General features: G+C 42.3%; 1 protein-coding gene across 1 annotated transcript; it reads right to left on the reverse strand.

Moving 5' to 3' along the window:
* Nucleotides 1–401: 401 nt before the first annotated feature.
* Nucleotides 402–19,957, reverse strand: LOC139366015 (annexin A5-like). Its single transcript, XM_071103093.1, has 12 exons — nucleotides 19,918–19,957; nucleotides 16,381–16,468; nucleotides 14,661–14,755; nucleotides 13,299–13,412; nucleotides 8,634–8,724; nucleotides 4,193–4,272; nucleotides 3,817–3,867; nucleotides 3,119–3,212; nucleotides 2,915–3,010; nucleotides 2,626–2,684; nucleotides 2,364–2,486; nucleotides 402–921 (listed from the first exon to the last, which is right to left on the reverse strand). The coding sequence occupies exons 1-12, from the start codon at nucleotides 19,918–19,920 to the stop codon at nucleotides 862–864; spliced, it is 954 nt and encodes a 317-aa protein (XP_070959194.1). The 5' UTR covers nucleotides 19,921–19,957; the 3' UTR covers nucleotides 402–861.
* Nucleotides 19,958–20,282: the final 325 nt, after the last annotated feature.

The raw sequence follows: 20,282 nt of genomic DNA on the forward strand, positions 1-20,282 counted from the left end.
CTAAATGTTACAACCTACCTACAGTACATGTTACAACCTAACTTCAGTAGATGTTACAACCTAACTACAGTACATGTTACAACATAACTACACTACATGTTACAACCTAACAACAGTAAATGCTACAACTACTGTGGTGTCAATAGGGAAGTCCACTAGATATGAACTCCCTGCTTGTTTTGGCTGTTTCTCCCATCTAGTGGTAGAATATCAACATCACTAAAGACTCCACGGCCATTCGATTGGATGACCTGTAAACTACAGACTAAACTTGGCCTATTAGATATGACATGAGTTACTATGTCATGTAGATCTACTCATCTTAGAGGTGACTGATACCTTTATCAGCCCACTCCTATTGCAATTCACAACTTCATATGTTATTAATGAGTGAAACATAATAGTAGACATGAACCTTTTAATAAATGAACAGCAACTTTATACTTCGAACTCACAGACACATAAAGGCATTAATCAAGATAGAATAAGATAGCGTGTTGATTTAGGTAACAAAGAAAATAACAAAAACAAATGGATATAGCAATATTACTCACATTATTCCTTGAAATTAGACATGTTTACCAAAACAAAACATAGTTTGCTTCACATGACCATAAGAGTCAAATAAAGGAATATTTGAACAATATGGGAGAAAAGAGGGCACACAGTGTTGAGTTCAGTATGTGTTGAATGTGGACAATCAAGATACATAGCCAGTACAATGAAGTGGTAACTTAAGCCAATCGTCGAACAGAAGATCAAATCTAACATTAATTAATTATAATTGACGGACAGAGTATCAGGTGTAGCTCATTGTGGCGCCATCATGCATACATACAGTACCACATCATCAAAAAGTCCTCAGTCATTTCCTCCACAAAGATAGAGCAAGGCCTTTCCGTAGTCCCCAGTGGTGTCCTCCTGGGAATAAGTAAACAAATAAACACAAACTGGCATTAAAGGTGTTGTCAGCACTACCAAGCAGATAATCAGCCTATGAATTACATAGGTCTTGTATACTCAGGTTGTACAGCTGATGTACAACACATCTGACAGATATTTGTGTGATACAACAGAGAGTTAGTCTGCAAAAAAAAAGGTTTACAAAACCATTGCGCAGTGTCTTCACAATGGCGATGTAAACAAATATCTACATCAGTTGTACAAATGGACCGTCATACCGCACAATGCCAACCTGACGCAAGTCAAAGAGGAAGGCTGCTCATTACTACCAAGTCAGAGAGGAAGGCTGCTCATTACTACCAAGTCAGAGAGGAAGGCTGCTCATTACTACCAAGTCATAGAGGAAGGCTGCTCATTACTACCAAGTCAGAGAGGAAGGCTGCTCATTACTACCAAGTCAGAGAGGAAGGCTGCTCATTACTACCAAGTCAGAGAGGAAGGCTGCTCATTACTACCAAGTCAGAGAGGAAGGCTGCTCATTACTACCAAGTCAGAGAGGAAGGCTGCTCATTACTACCAAGTCAGAGAGGAAGGCTGCTCATTACTACCAAGTCAGAGAGGAAGGCTGCTCATTACTACCAAGTCAGAGAGAAAGGCTGCTCATTACTTCCAAGTCAGACAGCATGTTATGCTGAGTCATGAATAATACAGTGTTAGTAATGGATGATGTATGCTGTAGATGGCGGGGTTGGAAATAAGGATGCATGACAGGAGGTTGCATGTTTGTACTGGTCCTATCCATTTGGCACTACACCAGTCTCTAGTACGCCCTCATCATTCTGCCTATAGTGCGGTATCGTCATCTCCCATGTTAACAGGGCTGAAACCAGGTATTTTATTCTTCCTATCCACATACTGATGAGCTAAAAACCTAGTAGGAGACTCAGGAGAGTAACAGCTTGTCACAATGGCCCACTTGCTAGAATATGTAGGGAGCAGCTGGAATAATTGAGGAATATTGGAATATTGAGGCAGCTGGAATAATAGACTTGTCACTCAGGTGATTTCCCAGTGTATTGACTGCAACACAAATCTATCTAATGACTCTCTATCAGTGGAGGCTGCTGAGGGGAGGACGGCTCATGTGGTTGATCCCACTCCATTGACTCCACTTCAGCAATTATTATGAGCGTAGTCCCTTCAGAAGCCTCCACTACTCTCTAGTGTCATTTGATAGGTGGTAGCTGAGTATAGAAGTAGATTATTAGGGTTAGTTGTTAGGTGGTGAAGATGAGACTAGTGCACTGTACCTGGTTAGAGGAAAGACTAGTCCACTGTACCTGAAAACTAATCTATATACAAACAGTTTGGGGAGAGACTAGACCATTGTGCCTGAATAGTTAAAAGGGAGACCAGCCTATTGTACCAGACTGGATAGAGGAGAGACTAGCCCACTGTACCTGTATGGTAGTGTAAAGAGAGGCCCCATACATCTTCTTAAAGCAGGCTCTGATGTCCAGCATGTCTGTCTCACCCCTGGACACCATGATTCTCATCAGAGTCTGGTCATCAGTGCCAGCACGCTAACAAAGAAACAATAGACATCACAATTACAAATACCTAAACCAAACCTCTGAAAGCCTTTTTGGAGACATGCGTTGGTAATTGAAACTTTCTGGTAAATCCTTCATGGAATGATAGATGACAACACAAAGACCATACCCTCATAGACCTGTAGAGGGACTCTGCAAAGTAGGCTGGGACACTCTTAGCACACTTCACTATGGAAAGGAAAGATGACATTCCCAAATGATTAATTCATGTTTCAAAATAAAGCATTTATGGAATACGTACAAGATGTATAGACTGATAGGTGGTTTAGGTTTGATTTGTCAAAATGCAATACAGAAATGTCATTCTTTAATTGTGTTACATTTTAGTTTTGTATATTTTTTTCTAATCTTTTTTTTTAACTTTACTGTTGTTACTTGTCATCATTGTAGAGTCTTACCAACTGCCAACATTAAGTTCTCCAGGTTTCCAGTAGTCGCGCCCTCAATGCTGTCCTCAATATCATTGCCAGACACCTTCTTGTAGGCGTCAAACACTTGCAATGAAAAACAAGATACATATGAGAATTTGATGTTATTTGATGTGATAATAAAAGTGCAGAATGCAATTCTGTTTTAACGATTGAACGAAATGGCACACACACCTAGTCGAAGGTGTTCATGGCTCCTATTGCCCAGGATGTTGATGAATTTCTCTTCGTCTGTGCCAACCTTCCCCTTGCCAGCAGCAATCAGTTCCTGAAACACACACTCAAATACAAGTACCCCACTGATAACAGTTTATTATAGCACACTGAGCAATGTTATTACAATTGTGGTATGCAGGTGTTTGCCTCAAATCCTGTCTTTGGTGTTCAGAATGTCTTATACTATCAACTGTTTAACACAACCTTCGCTAGTTGCAGTATAACATAGCTTGATCAATGATCTATGAAGAAATGCAAATATTCTAGTTTAGTCACTGGTTTCACTGAATATGATGAGGCCATGCTCAATGAAGTGGACCTGTATTATATATGCATGTGTATAATCATTAAATGTACTGTAGCCTACAATGTTGATCCAAGTATGAAAAGAAAAAAACAACAACATTTTTTTAGCTTTTAAATCCATGGGATTTTCCATTCCAGGAAGAAAATGTACTAAATCCATTTTTAATATCGATCATTTATCAGCGAGCACTATGATACACTTGAAGCTTGCTTCCTTTAGGCCTACTGTATGGTAATGGTTTGGAGCCATATCCTGAGCATGTTAACATTTGAGCACTGAAGACAAAATGTAATTATGTCTTGCCCTATAGCACTTAGCGATCATCGCCCCACTCATTGGGTTCTGTTACCATTGCATCTTTCTCAATCCTGTTGTCATCCACCCCTTCATCATTACTCCTCTACACAAAAGAACAGAGGAGCAAAGGGGAAGAAAAAAGAACAGAGGGGAAAAGGTTAGTGCATCATGGGAGTAGAGTGATGTCTACCCTTCATGACCTAATCTTTGCTGAGTCCCTCTCAACCTGGCAACCTGGTGGGTTAGGTTACCAAGACCCAGAGGACAATGATATTCTTACTGTACGTACCCTTCCCTCCTCATTCCTTCTCACTCCATCCTCACCTTTCGTGAACCACCCATGACTTTATAAGGATATCACCAAAGCACTCCCATTATCAGACAGGGAATACTGTATCTCTCTTATCCCTCCTTCTCTCTTCGTTTACCTGCAGAAGCATTATTAGAAGCTTTTGGAAGTTGCCCGAGGTGTCACCGGTGATATCTTTCTCCAGCTTCCCACCGCACTCTGAGAAAGACGAGAAGAGGGAGAAGGGAAAGGCAGAAAATTGTTTACACTTATATCTGACAATGGTTGCTAATGGCAGCAATCGACCCAGATTGGACGTGCTCTGTTTAGCTGAAGGTCTCCGCCAGGGAGATTTGATTAGCAGGGTAACGGATGGATCCGCCTTCTCCGGTGTCCATCTCAGAGGGCCAGGGTGGCTCTAATCCTTGGCCTATTGTGCCATTAGCCTGGTTCAAATCTGTTTGTGCTGTGACAATGGCGTGACAATGGCCATAGGAGGCAGCACAAACAGATCTGGGACCAGGCTGTTGTGCTAGACCGTTGCTGTGTCTATTGGCTGAAGATGCAGGACTAGGAACGTACTCTTGAAAATAGACTGGGTACTTGATGCAGTTGATATAGTGTTTATTTTAAGTTCTAGGGGTTGATCTGCAGTGAGGTGAACACATTTTGACGGGATGCCCTGCAGGAAGAATGTTTGATTGTACAGCTCTAAATTAAGAGGCATAGTTCAGAGTGAACAAATGTATGAAACTAGTCAGGGGTGAGCACAGACCTACCATTGGTTTACATTGGTGGTCAACAATACATGGTAATCCTGTCTATCCTAGACCAAGGCCATATAACTTTCCTTCATCCTTCAATGCTATTGGTTTGAAGCAAGGTATCAGACTGCTCTCATAGCCCAGCGAGAGAAACATCTAGAATACGAATGAGTGCAACAAACAGACATTCAGATTCAAAGCAAGGTTCCACAATATGTGGAACTGGTGGCCATATTGCATTCAAATCAAAATCACATTTTATTGGTCACATACACATGGTTAGCAGATGCCATTGCGAGTGTAGCGAAATGCTTATGCTTCTAGATCCGACAGTGTCTAACAGGTAATATCTAACAATTCCACAACAAAACCTATTATCTAACGAATTCCACAACTACACTGTTTGTATTCGGCCATGTTTCCAGTCGCCTTGCCATGATTAAATGCGGTGGTACGTGCATTCAGTTTTGCGTGCATGCTGGCATCAGTCCACGGTTTTCTGGTTAGGGAAAGTTTTGATTGTCACAGTGGGTACAACATATCCTATACTCTTCCTTATAAACTCGCTCACCGAGTCAGCGTATACGTCAATTGTTATTGTCTGAGGCTACCCGGAACATATCCCAGTCCACGTGATCGAAGCAATCGTGAAGCGTGGAATCCGATTGGTCAGACCAGTGTTGGATAGACCTAAGCACGGGCACTTCCTGTTTTAGTTTCTGCCTATAGAAGGGGAGCAACAAGATGGAGTCACGGTCAGATTTTCCAAAAGGAGGGCGGGGGAGGGCCTTGTATCCATTGCGGATGTTAGAGTAGCAATGATTGAGCGTATTACTCGCTCGTGTACTACAAACGGTATGCTGATAGAATTTAGGTAGCCTTGTTCTCAAATTAGCTTTGTTAAAATCCCCAGCAACAATAAATGCAGCCTCGGGATATATGGTTTCCAATTTGAATAAAGTCCAGTGAAGTTCCTTGATGGCTGTCTTGGTATCCGCTTGCGGAGGAATATACAAGGCTGTGACGATATCTGAAGAGAGTTCTCTTGGAAGATAATACGGTTGGCATTTGATTGTACGGAATTCTAGGTCAGGTGAACAAAAGGATTTGAGTTATTGTATGTTGTTACAATTACACTTTGAGTTGTTAATCATGAAACATATACCCCCGCCCCTGGAATCAGTTCAAATGCCCTGGGAGGTGTAGACAAAGGATCCGCTTTGGGAAAGTCGTATTCCTGGTCATAGTGCTGTTTGTGCTCGTAAGTTGACGTCTCTCTGATATCCAATAGTTCTTCCCGGCTGTATGTAATAACACTTAAGGTTTTCTGGGATAACAATATAAGAAATAATACATAAAAAAACAAATACTGCACAGTTTCCTAAGGACTAGAAGCAAAGCTGCCATCTCCATCTGCGTAATCTTGCTATTCACCGAGCCAATCTGCATTCTGAGAGTCTACCTGTCACCGCTTTAGCTCTAGGGAAGGCACCGATCCAGCATTTGAAAGTAGAAGCAGGAGGGTATCCAGGTTATGGAGATTGGATGTAACATGTGGAATGTGGAATTTTATTTGATGGACTGTGAAAAAAAGGGAATGCAGGAGTGAGAGGAGGTCTGGTCTCGGGCACACTCGTTCATCCGCTCTGGCTCGCTCATCTTCAAAAGAATCCGTAAGTTCCCGAAGGCAGTTTTTCCGAGCGGATCCGAAGCCACCCGTGCTCCATCGTGAATCATCAATGACAGGTGAGTTGGATACTCCTGAGCCTATGCAATTGGGAAGAGCTAGGTTATCGGTTGGGGAAAGCTCACGGAGGCTGAGTTCAAACTGTTGTCTGTACTGTGGAGGGGTAGGACATTATATAGCTATCTGCCCTGTTAGGAAACCCTTGTCTCTAGTGGGTACAAGTACTCTGGTGAGCCTGACTGGGAGTTGCTTAATTCCCATCACCCACACACCTTTTTTTTGTGCTTTTGCTGTGGGGAGACCAATCTAAGTCTCTCAGAGTGCTCATTGACTCTGGGCCTGATTAACGTTTTATGGATGCTACTATTGTTTCTGAGCTTGGTATTCCCACTCAGCCTCTCACGGTTCCCATGGATGCTAGGGTACTGGACGGCTGCTCAATAGGTAGAGTCACCCATAGTACTGTGCCCGTTCATATACGGGTTTCAGGTAACCACAGTGAGAAAACACAGTTCCTCCTCATTGCATCTCCCCATGTTCTGGTTGTCTTGGGATTTTCATGGCTCCAAAAACACAACCCTCTTATTGACTGGACCACAAGCTCCATCCTGGGTTGGAGCCCATTTTGCCATTCCCACTGTCTTCAACTGCACAGCCTTTTCCGAGATGTCTTCCTCAGGACGTTAGCAAGGCTTTGGATGTTTCTGCCATTACTACTGAATACCATGACCTCCTTGAAATGTTCAGTAAGGCACGTGCTACTTCCCTTCCCCCGCCCCGTCCTTATGATTGTGCCATTGATCTCCCAGGCACCACACCACACCACAACCCACCTTGGGGTCAGCTATGTTCTCTATCTGGGCCAGAGACCAAGGCTATGGAGGAGTACATAGAGTACATGTTCTTCATGTCAGTCTCTGGCTACTGGGGCCGTCCGTCTGTCTGCAACTCCTGCCGGCGCAGGGTTTTTCTTGGTGCATTGACTACTGGGGACTGAATGACATTACGGTTAAAAATTGGTACCCCCTACCACTCCTCTCCTCTTCTTTTCAACCTCTCCACGGGGCCACCATTTTTTCCAGGCTGGACCTTCAGAATGCCAACCACCTGGTTCGGATACGCAAAGGGGATGAGTGGAAAACAGCCTTCAACACAGGCAGCGGACATTATGAGTACCAGGTCATGCTGTTTGGTCTCACCTGTCTCACGCTGTCTTTCAGGCTTTGGTAAATGATGTGCTCCGGGACATGCTCAACCGTTTTGTGTTCGTCTACCTTGACGACATCCTGTTTTTTTCCCAGTCGGCCCAAGAACATGTTCTTCATGTCAGGCCTCCTTCAGCGCCTCCTGGAGGACCAATTGTTCCAGAAAGCCGAGAAGTGTGAGTTCCACCGCTCTACAATCCCCTTTCTGGGATATGTCATCACTGAGGGTAATGTCCAGATGGATCCTGGAAAGGTGAAAGCAGTGGTGGGGGGTGGGGGGGTACTGTCACACCCTGATCAGTTTCACCTGTCCTTGTTATTGTCTCCATCCACTTCAGGTGTCGCTTGTTAATCCTGGTGTATTTATCCCTGTGTTTCCTGTCTCTCTGTGCCAGTTCGTCTTGTATGTTCCAAGTCAACCAGCGTGTTTTCCCGTGCTCCTGCCTTTTCTATTCTCTTTACCCTCCCGCATGACCATTCTGCCTGCCCTGACCTTGACCCTGCCTGCCACACTGTACCTCCTGGACTCTGAACTGGTTTTGACCTTTTGCCTGTCCACGACCATTCTCTTGCCTACTCCTTTTGGATGTAATAAATATCAAAGACTCAAACCATCTGCCTCCCATGTCAGCATCTGGGTCTCGCCTTGTGCTCTTATATGAGGAAACTAAGCTCTTTCCTGTAGAGGTTGAATGAATCCCACTGGACACATACTTCAGTTGAACGTTTAGTTTTGATTTAAATTCAACGTGAAATCAACAAAAAATATCGCCCAGGTTAAAAATATGAAATTTCCTTGACTTTTAAAACCCAGTTTTCCACGTAGATTTTTCTGTTGAAATTATATGGAAACAATGTTGATTCAACCAGTTTTTGCCCAGTGGGATATGTTATGAATGTGTCATGACACATTTAACCTCTTACCTTTCTTGTAGACTTTGACAATGTCTTTAATCTGAGCGCAGGTCCTAGACGCCAGGATCTCAATCAACACGTCGTCATCCGTCCCCACCCCCTAGGGAACAACAATCAGAGACCCTCAGACAAGCCCACTCAATACCTGGCTGGCCATTCTGTAACAACCAGTGAGTATACGTGGACATGAAACAGTCTGAATGATTCAAAAAGACAAGCCTGTACATGATATATGCTGCTTCACCTTCTCAATTAGTGCACTATTCACCCTATATACACTACCTTTCAAAAGTTTGGGGTCACTTACACATTTCCTTGTTTTTGAAAGAAAATAAAACATTCTGTCCATTAATAAAAGAACATCAAATTGATCAGAAATACAGTGTAGATGTTGTTAATGTTGTAAATGACTATTGTAGCTGGAAACGGCCAATTTTTTTTAATGGAATATCTACACGCAGGGTACAGAGGTCCATTACCAGCAACCATCACTCCTGTGTTCTAATAGCACGTTGTGTTAGCTAATCCAAGTTTCTCATTTTAAAAAGCTGAAAACCATTGTACTGATTAAAAAAGCTGTAAAACTGGCCTTCTTTAGACTAGTTGTGTATCTGGAGCATCAGCAGTTGTGGGTTCGATTACAGGCTCAAAATGGCCAGAAACAAAGTACTTTCTTCTGAAACTCGTCAGTCTATTCTTGTTCTGAGAAATGAAGGCTATTACATGTGAGAAATTTACAAGAAAATATTCGATCTCGTACAATGCTGTGCACTGCTCCCTTCACAGAACAGCGCAGTGGTAGTTTGAGTGGTAGTGAATGTATAGGAGTGTGTGGGTTTTTAAAACTATCAGTCTTTTCTGGCCCAGCAACTGTGGAGAAATGTTGTGAATTCCACATCACCTACACACTCTCCATGCAGGATCCAAATCCACGTTTCTGGTGTAGCAAGGGCCGTGCTCCTATCAACTGAGCCATCAGAGCCACCACTAATGTGAGAAACACTGAGCTGATGCAGGACAGTGTAACCAGAATGAACAAAGAAGGATAGTGACCTTACAAAAACAGCCCTTATGATTTACATTACATTTTGGGTGTTTTATTTAACTTTAGTACACCTGTGGTGTTCCCGGTCAAAAATGTAATTAGAAATGAATGGGTGAGACTACAATTTGTGTCTAAAATTGTGTTCAGGCACATGCCCATTCATCAGATGGACACACTTCCTCTCCCAGACCCCACATGAATGTGTGTTTGAGCACACACACACACCTCACTCCCCTTCTTGGCATCCATGGAAACCTTTCCCCAATAGAATCTTTCCCCCACGGGAACCACACCTGTTGGCATTCTCACAGACAATCGCAACATTGTTTCAATAATATATAGATCTTTTCTCGCAGCTCTAGTATCGTACATAAAACCTTTTTAAGGCCTTGTGAGCAAGGCCTTAAAAGCAGCACAATGACCAAACGATATACTGTTTGTGAGGCTCTTGATCATATCTTTGATCATTACACTGGTGAGGAGGAGAGAGTTAAGCTTTAACGCAAAGTAGTCTGTGATAAATAGCACAATATGTTTCATCTGAGTTTTTGTTTTTTGAGTCAATATAATCCATACATCATGCTTCTTTTTTTTAAACCCAAAAACGAGTTGTATGAGCTCAGGTCAATGAGGCCTACGGACCATAAATAGCAATTGTAATGTTCACAAGAACTTAAGTTGATTAAAACATCTTACACAACATTAGGTGATAATATATGTATTATTATGGATTTAAAATCAGCTATAACTGGGCGGTCATTTTGCAGCTCCTCTCACGGCCCTAACCCGCATGTCCCAGACCTGTTTTGGCTGGACCCCTGAGGCTGACAGGGCATTCATGGAGCTCAAGGGACGTTTCACCTCCAGACTCATCCTCGTTCCTCCTGATCCTACTCGTCCCTTCGTTGTAGAGGTGGACACCTCGTACACCGGAGCAGGGGCGGTCCTTTCATAGCGGAACGAGGGGGACAAGATAATGCACCCATGTGCCTTTCTTTCCAAGCGGTTCTCGCCAGCAGAAGGCAACTACGATGTAGCCAACTGGGAGCTCTTGGCAGTCAAGTGGGTCCTTGAGGGGTGGAGACGCTGGTTAGAGAGGGCATATCATCCTTTCGTGATATGGATGGACCATAAGAACTTGGTCTCCATTCAAGAAACCAGGAGGTTGAACGCTTGCCAGGCTAGGTGGACTCTAGCCTATCACCCAAGATCCAAGAATCAGAAAGCAGATGCCCTGTCCGGCCAACACGATGTATCTAATGAGGAGAGGGACTCCAAGCCCATCATCCCCAGCTCCCGCATTGTGGCTCCCATGTTATGGAGTATAGAGACCACGGTATGACAAGCACAGACCCGAGAACCTGAGCCCGGCGGGGGTCCCACCAACAGACTTTATGTTCCGTGATCAGCCCGTTCTCAAGCGCTACAATGGGGACACTCCTCTAAATTAACTGGGCATCCAGGGGTTAATCGGACACTAGAGTTCCTGAGGCAGAGATTCTGGTGGCTCAACACAATTGAGGATGTGAGATCCTTTGTTGCGGCCTGTTCCACCTGTGCCCAATGCAAGTCCTCACGACAGCGACCTGCTGGGCTGCTCCAACCTCTGCCCATACACAGTCGGCCCTGATCCCACCTGTCCGTAGACTTTATCACAGGGTTACCTCCATCCTAAGGGCTTACCACTATCCTGGTGGTCATGATCGGTTCTCCAAGGCAGCCCATTTCATTGTCTACCCAAGTTACCCCACCCTGCTTCCTGAACAACCGGCCGAAGTGGGGGTGCCATCAGTCAAGGCGTTCATTTGACAACGTCGCTGCACCTGGATCAGAGCACAGTCCTCCTTGCTCCGCTCATCTGCCCGACACCAACACCAGGCAAACCGGCACCAAAGGCCTCTTCGGCTCCTCCAACCGGGTCAACGAGTGTGGCTGTCCACCCGTGATCTTCCCTTAAAGGTGGACTCGCGGAAGCTCGCTCCACGTTACATAGGACCATTCAAGATCCTGAGTCGTATCAACCCGGTCACCTATCGTCTCCAGCTTCCCAAGTCTATGAGGGTCTGTCCATCCTTCCATGTCTCCCATCTCAAGCTGGTAAGGACCAGTCCCTTCTCTCCCCCACACCTGCCCCTCTGCCCCCTCAACTTGTCAATGGTCGTCTGGCCTACACTGTCCGGCATCTGTTGGAGGCTCGTCGGGTCCGAGGCACCCTGCAGTACCTGGTGGACTGGGAGGGCTACAGCCCAAGGAACGGGCATGGGTGCCTGCCCGGGACATCCTGGATCCGGTACCTGTTCGGGACTTGAACCAACTACATGGTGGTTCCGCGGCTGGGGCCGCTCCTAGAAGGGGGGGTACTGTCATGGTTCCACCTATCACCAGAGGGCGGCAGAGACCGTCCTAGAGATATTAACGACACTCAGGTGTGTCCTATTTACTCATTATGATTTCCCTGTTAAAATAGATGTATTTTCTGTTGTCCTTTGCTGAAGCTTGAATTATGTGCCATGTGCGTTTGTCTCCTGAGTGAGTTTTCGAGACTTAGTGTTTGTTGTTTTCCCAGTGTTACTGTGATCCTTCCATAACCGTTTCTCAGTAAAGTGTTATGTTTATCCTTAACCGCTGATTCCTCATCTGGTCTCTTCTCTGCACCTGGGTCCAACCTCACCATGTCACATATTGCCCATAATAACAAGCCCCAGAGTGTACCTCTAGGGCTTGTTTTATGGGCAATTATATGTGTGCAACGTATGGATATAAATATTCATGTAATATACAGACCTGACATGTGTAAAGCCGATGTCACACAAACCAACTTGGACAATATTGATGGAACAAGTAAGTGTGTGTGTTTAACTGCCTCTCAAGTAGCTGCATTAGGGTGTGTGTGTTTAACTGCCTCTCAAGTAGCTGCATTAGGGTGTGTGTGTTTAACTGCCTCTCAAGTAGCTGCATTAGGGTGTGTGTGTTTAAATGCCTCTGAAGTGTTTCATTAGTGCATTGTTGATATAGTCCCAAAATGTTTTGCATGTCAGCAAGTTGTCAAGATATACAGATATAACATTTTTATGTCAAATGCATCACACCAGCTTTATTTCTGTATTTTGAATGTTATATATCTTGAAAACTTGACCACTGATATGCAAAACATTTTGGGACTATATCAACAATGGACTAATGAAAGAAATACCAAAATATTGTTTTGGGGAGGAGTTTTCCTTTAACCCCTGACCCTGCCAAAGCCTAGCAGTACCATAGTACTCAATCAGTCTTGGACAAACCTAACAGGGCTACATGGAAGATGAAAAACATGGCCACACATATTACACTTCATTAGTGTAGCCTATAATGGACTGGCTTTCTGCAGGGAAAGAAGAACATATTTCAGGAGAGCTAGGTTTAAGACCATTATCTGATGGAGCATGTTAATGTTCACCTGAAATAATCTAGACACATGACCAATATCCTGCACATACTGTACCTCATGGTAAAAATACCATACCTAATTCTACATACCTTAAACTGTACTTTACCTTCATTCTATGTAGACTCACGTTTGGCTGCACAATACATGGCTTATTATTGGAGCCATAACCAAACATAGACTATACATTGCTGTACTTTACCTTGAGTGCTTTATGGAGTTGAGAGGCGTCATAGGAAATGGGAGGCGTCATCAACGCCACAACGAGCGTCTCAAACAAGCCTCCCAGCTCCGACTTTAAAGCACTCACAAGATCCTGTGGAAAAATAAAGTCAATATTAAGATAACTTAGACAATGGAAGAAGTGCTTGCTTTAGACAAATAGAGCCAAAATCTCTTACTCAACTAATACATTTGAATTCTTCACAAGACACTGAGGATATAATAGTCTATAATTCTTTAACTTTGAAAAATGGAATAAGTGTTTGATTTGGACCTTTAAAAAAACAAACCAAAAAATATTTAAGCTGAATTCCTTACCTCAATCAATTTATTAAAATTCTTAAAATTTTGTATGATTAATATTCTGATAACTTTGACAATGGAAGAAGTGTTTGTTTAAAGTAAAATGAGAACACAAAGAATAACAGAGCATAAATCCTTACCTCAATCAATGCATTTGAATGATTAACGGGTGTTTTGATAACATGCACATAGAAGTGTAAAACGCTTGGTTTATGAGCGAGAGTTCAATTTATTAGTATTGACAATAAAAAAACATGAGTTGAGCTGTTCCTAATACATACAGTATACTGGAGAGAGAGCGAGAGTTATCAGACACCCTGATAACTACATTTATTGTTGGCTTTTCTCTTATGCTAAACCACCAGACAATTATACACATTACTCACAGAAGTGTACATCGGAATGGATTTTTATCGGCCATTTATCATAGATTTGGGTATTTTTGAAGTGCCGATCTGAACAGGCAGAGGCCAGAGAAAGAGAGTGCGAGAGACACGGGTGGATGAATAAAGAACCATTTGAAAGTGAGACTGGCAAGGAGAAAGAGGGGGAGGTGGGATATGTGTGGATGGAGAGATTGTGGTTGGGTAGGTAGGTGGGTTGCAGGTAAAGCAACTTATGGCATGTGTGGGTGGATAATATTTCAGAACTCTCATGAGGGCCTATACTGTAGGTCTTGGACAGATGCTATTCATTACGGATAAGTCACAAACCTCTCCCAGTCCCAGTGCTGCTAGCTACTTGACATCTGCGCAATGGCAATACCGTCATGCCAATCTGCCCCTACGAATAAACCCCATATCTGAGAATAACAGTAAAGCATTTTGGCAGTATGTGGATGGATTCTTCTTATTGAAATTCATACTTGGATACCCTGCACAAGGCAATTGGGTGTGCATATGCTCTACTCTTATTCAGTAACAGTAGAAAAAAATGGCAAACTGTTTTCCCTTAGGTGACCCTTGTTTTGGCTGATGAGTGATGGGGTTGATGACATGACCTGTAGGCTTCAATCAGACCTGTAAGCTTCCTGTCTCACCTTTCCGTGGGCCTTCTTGTACTCCACCTTAATTTCCTGCCGTTGATTGTTGCTGCGCGATGCCAAGAGCATGAGAATGGTGTCCTCATAAGTGCCTGTCAAACATGATGACAAACTTACAGTAATTCATCTTAAATCAGTGACTTGAGAACATGTCTTGATCATGAATTGCAGAACTCGTTAAAACAAAGCCACCCCTACCAGTTTGGAATAACTAGTTAGTTACCACATTGTTTATTTATAATGGTGTAGTGAACCAAGTAAAGAAATTTGGTTTGTGTTTACAACAATAAAGGGATGAATCACCCCAAAATCTAAATTTATCAGTGATTTCCATGCCCTATGTTGAGCTGAGTCTATATTCCATAAAGATAGTTTGGTCATTGTGGTTTGAAAGGCAACAACAAACATGGACAAACTATGTTGGCCTGGACCACGCTATATGTATTCAAGGAAATCTACAGGCCTCAATTAGATTAGCACCATGTAATTTCATCTGGAGGATGAACCGTCCCTTTAATAAGCACTAGATCAACATATAGACCTATTCTCACCAGGGAAATGATGAGACAAATGGACCAACACACAAACAATCAATACCAATAATTTTAAAAGGCATCAATACCTCTGGGATACAGCAAAATAATATCAGGGCTGAGACAATTCACGGCATTTCCTGGGCAACGTTGAAATAGATTTGTTATCCAGACTTAATTATGCCATAAAGCAAGTCACCGCTTATAATGTTATCTGGTTAAAAGATCAGAGTTCAGATTGATTTTGAGCTCCAACTATAAGTCAAGCTATAATTCACAGATATGCCTCCATTTTACGATCATCTTCCCGTTTACTTCCTCTGTACAACATTGTGTCTTTTGGGTTCAAGGCCATCGAATGAATCACAACACTGGGACAATTGGTTTAAACCAACGACATATGGAGGAAATTGTCGTTATGGTGGTCATTACAGATGTAAGATCTTAATTTGATTACTATTTTGTTGAGATTTGTCCTGCAAGGCAGAACATTAAAACTTGTAGTGTATATATATTTTTTTTATCTTCTAAAGTCTAATTTCCAGACTTGATTTGCCCTAAATAAAAATGTATTGACCCCTAAAAAAGGGCCATTAATTATAATCCACATAATAATTCACATTTCCTGTTGCTGCAGGATTATTAACCTGCTGTAGCAAACTGGCTCAAATTAAGATCCTACAACATATCTATATGTACTGCTGTGATGAATTCCAGGTCATTTGAGAGGGAAACAAAGTTGAAAGGGAGAGTAAGAAGTTCCATAAAAACATACCATTACAGTGGCATTATGCCTGGGGAATTGTAGGGGAAAATAAAGTATTGTACAATATATTTAAGTACAGGTCGTTATAGTAGCAGCCTGACACTTTGCACAGCTAATTACATTTTTCTAAGCAAAACATTAGTAATTAAGGAATAAATACTCTGTAAATACAGCTTAATACAAAAATGTTTACAGTACAAATACATATTCCACTGCAGTTTCTCTGGTAGAGTTTATATCTGTGGCTCAGTTGGAAAGAGCGTGGAGATAGAAACCCCAGGTTTATGAGTTCAATTCCCTTTGGTGCCACATACTAATATGTTTACTCTCACTGTACTGTAAAAGGCTTTAAAAAGTGTCTGCTTTTTAGGCTTATGCTGTATTTTTATATTTATAACTTTAAGTGCATCTAACTTACCTATGCCTTTCATGGCCTTGTGTAAGAGCTCAGCATCCTGCTTGGCATTGCAGTTGACAAAGTCTTTCACACTGCCTCTGTAGGAAGCCTGTGGGAAATGAATAACAAATGATGGACAGTGGGAACAGAATAGATTGCCTGCATTTCCTAAAAATGTGTCATTATGGGACAGACATGGGAGAAAATGTTTTGCACAATCAAATTATAATCTAGCCAGCAAGTTTGGTTGCAGAGGTGAAATCTTGGCATCAGAAGGGCGATTCTATTGGGATGTTATGCAGCTCTGTCTCCATGCTATCCTCTTCTGTGAAACTTAAACTTTTTCAGAAGGTTCTTCTCAAGATGAGAAGTTCTTCATAGACACTCTGTACTTTAATCAGTCCCTCCCAGATGGTTAGGCTACTGTAATGTAATCTGTGTTCATACATGTTAGCAATCGATGCTTCGCAGAAGTAAACACATACAAACTCACTTTGATAGCACTAGCCTGTGTCATGGCTAGTCATAGTTCTCTAAATTCTCCTTGGTTTCATCTCTGAGGAAAATATAATTTGAGGAGAAAAGCAATATAACATCTCTTTCAATCTCTGACTCAGTCGGATGTCAGCACAGGTGTGAGATTTGAGAAAATTATCTTCCCCTCTCTTCAGCAAAGCTCTGTCCCCACAATTTGCTTTGTTGTGCATTCCTTTGTCTAAGTACCAAGAGTATACTGGTATGTGCTGATCGAAAAAAAGACACCATTTGAATCAACTGAACGTTCAATTCTGCTACATAGACCCTGGTTCGATTCCAGGCTGCATCACAACCTGTCGTGATTGGGAGTCCCATAGGGTGGTGTACAATTGGCCCAGCATCGTCCGGATTAGGGTTTGGCCGGAGTAGGCCATCATTACAGGTCAAATGAAAGGCTATTAGCACAAGGTGTTCAATTCTTCTACTATGTTTAATCATTAAAGATGTTGATATAAGGGAGCAACTGGATTTACAAGTCCGTGGGTGAATAGATAGAGGGGGGTAAAGACTACTTTAGTGGCAGTTGGTGACTTCAAATTTGAGGAGGATGATGGATTCATATTATTTTGAAGAAATTAAAGCTAATGGGAAGACAATCTTCATTTGATTATGATCTGAGACAATGTCCCATAGATGCGGTAAAGAGGTCAATGGAACTCGACCAAAACAATGGAAATGCCATGGAAACACGTGAGGGAAAGATTCCGTGGGGGAAAGATCCCGAATATCCTCATTGCCTCCCAGCAACATTAGCCTAGATTTAGGCTATTATTTATTTGTATATTTCACACGATGTTGAGGTAAAAATTGGAGTGTAACGCTTGTATGGATGTCAACCAATACATGTTAATTTCCTCATCACCAATCAACTGCATTACAGTTAAAAACGACTTTTACTACCACCACCGATTTCTCTATGCTAGCTATGCTACCATCTTATATGAATGGGAGTTAGCATTTAGAAGTCACTTCTTCTAAACCTGAAAAGGGACTACTTCTAAATGTTATGAGCCAAATGTATCCAAATCGGACTTTAGTAACCACACTGGGCCTGTTATAATACATCAATCATGACGGATTTGACGAATATCCACTTTGTTAGATCAGATTTGTTGAATGTGCACCAATCCTGCATCCTTCTTCTATTCCCCACGGTCTGCATTCTAGTGACCTCTTTACTGCATCTATGCATCTACACTCAAGTTCACATGGGTCATAATGACCTCAAAGGTTTGAGAAAGGATTAATTAAATTACATTTGTAGAATTGCCAGAAGAAGAGACACGTTGACTGACTACTGTCCTAAGTATTAAAAAAAAGATCTCCCTTAACATCATTCTGGGGAATAATACAAATAATCAGTGATTCATGTACAACTCAATGCATCTGCTATTTGTATTTACAGCTGACCCCTCCTGTTCCTTGATTAAGAGGAACCACTCTACTACCAGTGTCAACTGTCTTCTGACTTGAGAGGCAATCTGCACAAACAGTAATCAACCAATGCAAATAGGCCTATGGGACAATCCACTGCTTGATTGATTGCATTTGGCTGTATTTACTCAACGGCTGAAACCCATTACGAGTCACACCAACCAAAAGAGACCATGTCTGTCTGTCTGATTTATTTCAAGTTTCCGACACAGTGTTTGGAGTCCTTTTACATTTATGTATAGGGATTGGACTGAGGGTGGACATTAATATTCTGAGCTAGAGCCCCATCAGTTACATAGTCTACCTGACTACTTAGGGGTTTTCAAGTTAGGTCTCTCCTGATGAAACCCTGTTCTAGGTGGGTGGTGTTAGACCCACCCTATCCATGTTACCATGCTTATGGTATTACAACACTATGCAAATTAACCACTATTATATGTAAGTGGACCTCTGTCTTTTTAATCATCTAATCAAATAGTTAGAAATATTCATAACGAGCTGAAGAAGACCTCTACAAACAAATCAAAGAAGTGAACTGGATGAACAAGTTAATACTTGATGCCACAGCAGGGAAGCTGTTTGCTGTCATATTGCACTTTTAATGAAGAACCCTGGCCAGTACATTATGTAGCTAGCTACTGAAGAGCTACTGAAGACCCCTTGCCAGTACTGTCACTAGCTACTGAAGAACCCTGGCCAGTACATTACGTAGCTAGCTACTGAAGAACCCTGTCCAAAAGTGGCCTTCGTGTAGCTACTGAAGAACCCTGGCCTGTACATGATGTAGCTAGCTACTGAAGAACCCTGGCCAGTACATTATGTAGCTAGTTACTGAAGAGCTACTGAAGACCCCTTGCCAGTACTGTCACTAGCTACTGAAGAACCCTGGCCAGTACATTACGTAGCTAGCTACTGAAGAACCCTGTCCAAAAGTGGCCTTCATGTAGCTACTGAAGAACCCTGGCCAGTAAATTATGTAGCTAGCTACTGGAGAACCCTGGCCAGTACATTATGTAGCAAGCTACTGAAGAACCCTGGCCAGTACATTATGTAGCTATCTACTGAAGATCCCTGGCCAGTACATTACGTAGCTAGCTACTGAAGAACCCTGTCCAAAAGTGGCCTACATGTAGCTACTGAGGAACCCTGGCCAAAAGTGGCCATCAGTACATTATCTAGCTACTGGAGAACCCTGGCCAAAAGTAGCCATCGTTACCACAAGAGGTTGGTGTTCCTTAATTGTGGAGGACGGGCTCGTGGTAATGGTATCAAATACATTAAACACATGGTTTGATGCCATTCTATTTGCTCCGTTCCAGTTATTATTATGAGCCGTCCTCCCCTCAGCAGCCTCCACTGATCGATACATTATGTAGCTACTGGAGAAACCTGGCCAATTATGTAGCTAATGAAGAATGCTGGCCAAAAGTGGCCATTGGTACAATAGGTAGCTACTGAAGAACCCTGGCCAAAAGTGGCCATCATTGGATAATGATCCCAAGTCAACCTGAACTTGTGTGGTCCATTTTACTGATGTATTTGCAATACTTTGAACTAACACAACAGTAAGCAAACAAAAACACTTACCATGAGATATAACTTGTTGATGAGACTAAGTAGAATTGGTAAAATCTGAAAAAGCAATTGTGTAAGCATAACAGGTAGTTAAATCATCATGGACACAAATGTCCACCTACAGATGTTCTTCAAATTTTGTAGAAAAATATGGTAATTCATAAGTAAAATTAATTGAGCATAGGATATCAAATACACATTTTTTATATTAAATATACTCATGATTTTCTGTCTTGTCTCATATAATTCACAAAAACATTGTAATATGAATAGAAAAAACTAAAAGGTATCTTACCAAAGATGTCTTGTTTTCTGACCTCTAAGAATGGACAGTGCTGTAAAGATACCGTTGGCTATGAAGATGTTATGGGCATTGA

The sequence above is a fragment of the Oncorhynchus clarkii genome, chromosome 14 (assembly GCF_045791955.1).
Source record: "Oncorhynchus clarkii lewisi isolate Uvic-CL-2024 chromosome 14, UVic_Ocla_1.0, whole genome shotgun sequence".
NCBI classification, from domain to species: domain Eukaryota; kingdom Metazoa; phylum Chordata; class Actinopteri; order Salmoniformes; family Salmonidae; genus Oncorhynchus; species Oncorhynchus clarkii.

What these genes read in the sequence shown, in the direction of transcription:
- LOC139366015 (XM_071103093.1), bottom strand. An exon ending in GAACTTAATGTTGGCAGTTG is followed by an intron (nt 2,685 to 2,914) that starts GTAAGACTCTAC and finishes TCCTTTCCATAG; the next exon opens with TGAAGTGTGCTAAGAGTGTC. An exon ending in CCCTCTACAGGTCTATGAGG is followed by an intron (nt 2,487 to 2,625) that starts GTATGGTCTTTG and finishes TTTCTTTGTTAG; the next exon opens with CGTGCTGGCACTGATGACCA.